Source organism: Sapajus apella, unplaced genomic scaffold, assembly GCF_009761245.1.
Source record: "Sapajus apella isolate SASKATOON/1434 unplaced genomic scaffold, GSC_monkey_1.0 scaffold1171, whole genome shotgun sequence".
NCBI lineage: Eukaryota > Metazoa > Chordata > Mammalia > Primates > Cebidae > Sapajus > Sapajus apella.
The window spans coordinates 1892-7446 of NW_022438097.1; the positions used below are offsets into that span (position 1 = coordinate 1892).

Below are 5555 nucleotides of genomic sequence, written 5' to 3' on the forward strand. Positions count from 1 at the left end.
AGCAAAAGACAGAAAAGCTGGATTCAAAGCCTGGGGCAGCACTTTTCAGGACATGGCTGAGCCTCCCACACTAACTCCACAGCCAAGTCTGAATCCAGAAGGGGTTGACAAGGACTGAGAAAGCTTTAGGACTATTCTGAGGAAAATTCTTTTCTTGATGATGCAATCCTGTTACTGATCACTAACAGACCTGCATGCTAAGAACTCAAAACTTCTCTTCTTCAATCCAGGGTGTGCATGTGTTAAGAAGAGGAAGAGTCCCAAAACCAAAAATGCCTTGTGATCTTATTAAGTACCAGACCACTACTAGACCCTCCTGACAACTACCCTGAGGGCCAATGACCACACAGAAAATATCCCACTAAAAGACCAAATGGTCCTTGTATGAGGTCGTTTTAGCACTGACATCCCTTCAATGGAGTCAGACCCCAACCTGCCTTACACATTGAGCACTGTGGGAGGGTGTGTCCTGGAAATCCCTTAAAATCTTAAAGCATTCTGCCAAGACATCCATCTGGGAATGCCACACAGATCTGAGAAGCTCAGAAGCCCATGATAAGAAGGCATCTGACAGGTAGGTTGTCCTCCAGGTTTCAGACGCCTAAGGAGCCAAAGTATCGCTTCTGCTACTACTGACAGGAGGTCTTAGCACAAGGCTCTGCTGCCATCCCCAACATGGAAGCAGCCTCAGCTGCTCGACTCAAATGAGATAGATGGCCTGCCCTTATGATATGAAGAAGGTTCCAGGGATCCTGCTGCTCCTCATGACTTTGGCCCTGCTGACTCACTTCAGAACCTGAGCTGCTCACGACAAAAGCCCATTGGGCCCTCACCCTGTATTTGGTGGTGGTCAACCAAGCTGCTCTGAAAACAGCTGCAGGCTAGACCTAAGAGGTTTTGGGGATTACTGAATTATATTACTAGGTTTACCTTTTTCAGGACTGGAGAATGCAGCTTCCAAGTAAGTTTTCACTTCACATAAACAGTAGAGGTGTTCCCACTGGCAACCTCCTCTGGGGGCCAGGGCACTGAGCTAATTCTCAGTAGGATGTGGGACCAAATATAGGCCAAAAGCCTAAGTTCTGTTGCTCATGCAACTATAAGGCCAAACACACAGTCAAGAGACCAGCTGTATTCTGTTGTATTCAGTCCTGACTACAGGTAACACGTTCTTACGAAGAACTGATGGGCTCTTTTGCAGCCAAGCGGGAAGAATTCTAAGAGTGTGCTGCTCTCTATTCCTAGCCCAACCACTAATTTGTCCAACTCCAGGGAAGTCACTCCCCTTCCTGGGAATGGAGAATGTGCTTCAATTAAATAATCTCTGGGGCCTTTGCCTGTGACTATTTTCTCTGTTAAGGAATCCATGAACATTTTCTGTTAAGGAAACCAAAAATGACAGAACAAGAAAGACTTTTAGATAGTAAATTCAAAAAACATTTTTTAAAAGTATAGATTTGGAAATGGAAGGCCAGAAAGGAAAACTGAGAAATCAAAGGGAAACGTCTTAGCCTTTTGAAAAGATGGCGTTCAATGAATTCTCAGCCAAGTCAGTGATCCTGTCAAACCTGCCTTCGGGCACAGGATTTCCACATCAGTTCCCTGAGCCCTATTTTCTTGCTATAGGTATTTAAACACAGAACCCTTCTCTTGCTCCTACTGGGCTGCTGCTTTCTGGGCCAGGGTGGGTAGTTAAGGCAGCAGGCGCAGGGCCGCCCCCTCCACCCAGGTGGGTTACCTGAGCACAGTCACGCTCCCTCTGCGCACCGGCAGGGAAAGCACTGGTTCCGACACCCGAATAGGCTTGAACTGGAACTTGCAGCCGAAGCACAGCGCAGAATCGCTAAAGAAGGACACGGACACGATGGGGCGCTCGAAGATGTGGATGGGGTCCACGTGAGACACGATGCAGCCGCCGGGCTGGTAGTCGTTGATGACGGCGCTGTTGACGAAGCCCTCGGGGATGACGCGGTGCTCCACCAGCTTTTGGATCACCAGCTGGTGCACCCACTCGGGGATCTCGTCCACGTCGCCCGGCGGGTAGAGGCGCTCCTGGCCGGGCCCGCGCTTCTGCAGCTGGGCGCCGTAAGTGTAGCCTTCGCCAAAGAAGTACTTGTTGCGCAGTGGGGCCCGGTCCACCGTGTGCTCGTTGTACAGGCCCTTCTCAGCGCGGGACACCACCTCGTCGATGCGGGCCTCGATCTTGGCGCACTCGTCCTGGCTGAAGAGGCGCATCTGGCGGATGCCGCTCTTCACCTTGCGCGCCTCCTCCTCCTTCTGCAGCTGCTGCTCCTCGTAGTCGCTGCGCTCGGGGTCCGAGTCCTCCTGATACTTGCGCTTGGCCCCGGACACCGGGTAATGTTCGGCGGCGGCGGCGGCCGCGGCCGCGGCGGCTACGGCGGCGGCAGCTGCAGCGGCGGCCTCCCGGCTGCCGGCCTTGTAGTTGTCCCGGGACGTCATGGACTTGAGCTTCTCACGCAGGTCCGTGTAGCCGCTGGCGGCCGCCATGGCCCCCACGACGCTGCTCTAGGGTCCTCCGGGGCGGGCGGGGCAGCCAGGCATGGCTCTAGGGGGACGCGCCCCGGGGACCCCGGAGGGAAAGGGGGTCCTTAGCGCCGAACTCCCATACGTGAGCTGGAGACCCGGCGGGGGGGCGTCGAGGGTCCAGGCGTGGGGTCGGGCCTCAGGGGCGGCGGGTCATGCAACGACAACGGGGCTTTTTCCTCCTCCACCTTCTCCACGTCCCGGGGGGCAGGGGCGCCGGCAGCGCCTCATGCCGCGGAGGGCTGCTGTGGAGACGCGGCCCGACTCCAGACCAGACCCTCGGACGCTCGGCCCGGCCCGCACTTTAAAGCTCTCTTCACGACGTCACGGGCCGCCAGCCCGACGTCCGCCAGCGCCGCTCCTTAGCGGGTTCCTCACCGCGCAAGCGTAGTGCTGCCGGCCACCGCGGCTCCGCGCGCTACAGGCATGCGCGTGCGTGCAGGCCGGGTCGGCAGAGGCGCCGGCGCAAGCGCAGACCGGGACCGCTCGCCGTCCGCCGCCCCTCCCCCACTCGCTGAGGGGCTTCGAGGGAGCGCTCTCAAACAGCAACCTGTCTCCACGCCGCGCCGCCTCCAGGACCGAAGGGCTCCCTCTACAGGGTGCGCTCACACAGCCAACAGTGTCGCCATGCCGCGTCACGGCATCGTCCGAATGTCGGCAGACGCCTCAACCCCAGCGTGCAATCACCAGGGAACCGCCACAACCCAGGCCGCCCCGTTACCTCCCTCTTTGGCACTTCCACTTCTTTAATTGGGCCGTCGGTCACGCGCGGGGCAGGCCCTGACTGGAGTTTCCGGAAGTCGGTTGGTAATTATGCCCGTCAATCAGGCAGTCTCCTAGGCTACTGCGTCCGTCACTTAATTAGCTGCTGGGAGAGCAGCGAGGACCCCTAAAGGGGAAATGGGTGGCTGAATAAGTGCCTGAATGGAGACTCCGCTGAGGAAAGCCCTCAGGATACCTAAGGAAACTTCTAAAACTCGCGAAAACTTCTCAGATTGCGGGACCGAGAGCACCCGGCCCCAGCTCGGAACCCAGATAGGAATGTCAGGCAGAAGCCGGACACGCGTTGTAGGGGTACAAGCCAGCCTGCTGTCGCGGCCGCCGCCGCCCGGAGCAGACGTTCCGCGAGTCACGTCCCGGTGACGGCTGGCGCGGGGGCGCGCTGGGGTGGCGTCAAGCCTCCTGGGTGCTGGAGATGAGCGTGGAGGCACCTCCTCCGGCAACGGCGGAAGAAAACTCCAGGAATTGAACGGGAGCAAGGATAAAGCTAAGCTATAATGACTGAAGTCAATTCGAAAAAGTTTTGAAGCAGTCAGCAAAGGCGTGGCCGGGCGCGGGGTCTCACGCCTGTAATCCCAGCACTTTGCAAGGCCGAGGGGCACGGATCACTTGAGCCTAGGAGTTCGAGACCAACCTGGCCAACATGGCGACCCCATCTCTACAATTAAATTTTAAAAATGAGCTGGGCGTGGTAACAAAACAGAAAGGCGTGGCTGTGCAGGATGCACTGGAGGGCTTCAACAAATGGGGGGTTCTGCTCAAAAATCTCCCATGTCTCCCCAGGATAAAGTCCAGCTGCATTATTTGGCGCTCAAAGCCTTTCTTCAAGACTCTTAGGGCCTTCCCTCCTCCTCTCCCCTCTTTCCACGTACGCTGAGCCCCAGCCCTGTCATCCTGTAAGCCAGGTCTACAAACATACTGTGTGTCACCTCCTGATATTTGCCCAGTCTGTTTCCGCCACCTGGAATGCCAGTTCCTTATCACCCGTCTCTTTGTTTTTATTTTTATTTTTTGGGCAAAGTCTCTGTTGCCCAGGCTGGAATGAAGTGGTGCAACCCTCGCTGACTGCAACCTCGACGTCCTGGGTTCAAGCGATCCACACCTCAGCCCCCTGGGTAGCTGGGACTACAGGCATGCACCACCACGCCCCGCTAATTTTTCTGTTTTTAGTAGAGATGGGGTTTCACCATGTTGCCCAAATTGGTCTCAGAAATCCTGGGCACAAGGATCCTCCCGCCGAGGCCTCCCAAAGTGCTGCGATTACAGGCGTGAGCAACCGTGCCCAGCCTGGAATGGACGTTTTTTAAAAAGCTTATCAAGTTTTTACTATGTGCCGGGGCCTATATATGTATACTAACCCAATTAATCCTCCAAACACCTCAATGTGGGGGGCATTATCATCACCACCCTATATATAGGGAAACAGGCCCAGATAAGTGAAATGACCTGCCCAAGGCCATACAGCCAGTATGTGGCCTAGTGACAATTCAAACCCAGGCAGCCTGGTTCCAGAATCTGTGCTGTCCTTCACCGGGGCTCAGAGAGGGGAGGGTCCTAGCTCAAGAGCAGTCAGGGAGGAACACAGGGAAGCTTCCAATGCAGTGTCTGCGATATGAGAGGCTGTCTCAACCTAGAGGATGTGAAGAGGTGATTCATATTTTGGCTCAACCTGGAGGATCCACTTCCAAGAGGCTGCATGTGGTCTATGTGGTAGGCCCCAGTTGTATTCTGAAAGCCAAGAGGGCCCCCTGGTTTTCACTCTTTGCCACATTATCCCTTCCTGAGCCCCATAGTTTAGCTTGACTAGGGAAAGGGTTTAGGGCAAAAGTAATTAGTGAGCCTGACACCCCTTCCCCCCCCCAACACCATGTATGATCTCACAACACTAAGAAATGAGGGGAAGAGGGCAGGCCTCAGGGCTGCCTCATGTTGTAGCCACTGTGCTCTGTTTTGGGGGGTCCCCACACTAAGAGAGCACCAGCGCTGCTGGCAGAACCCCAGGGGCAATGTAGGTGAGCTGCTGCCAGCTATGGCCCCTGCACAGTGGTAACTTGATTGACACCACACTCTTTCTGGTGAGTTCCTTACTTTTCTCACCTCAGGGTTTGCTTCTGGGGAAAGTCAACCCAAAGCAATGGTGAAAAATGGGACAGCCCTGTGGCATTTGTATCAGGGACTCTTTCTTGATCCTCTCCATCCTAGGATGGTCTAATTGCCCCCCTGGTCCTGCC

General features: G+C 55.6%; 1 protein-coding gene across 1 annotated transcript; it reads right to left on the reverse strand.

Moving 5' to 3' along the window:
- Window positions 1–597: 597 nt before the first annotated feature.
- Window positions 598–3289, reverse strand: LOC116546639 (RNA demethylase ALKBH5). Its single transcript, XM_032272831.1, has one exon. The coding sequence runs from the start codon at window positions 2506–2508 to the stop codon at window positions 1735–1737; it is 774 nt and encodes a 257-aa protein (XP_032128722.1). The 5' UTR covers window positions 2509–3289; the 3' UTR covers window positions 598–1734.
- Between the last annotated feature and the right edge of the window lie 2266 nt (window positions 3290–5555).

Bases quoted from the DNA above. Each gene is read 5' to 3' on its own strand.
- LOC116546639 (XM_032272831.1), bottom strand. From the start codon at position 2,508: ATGGCGGCCGCCAGCGGCTACACGGACCTGCGTGAGAAGCTCAAGTCC.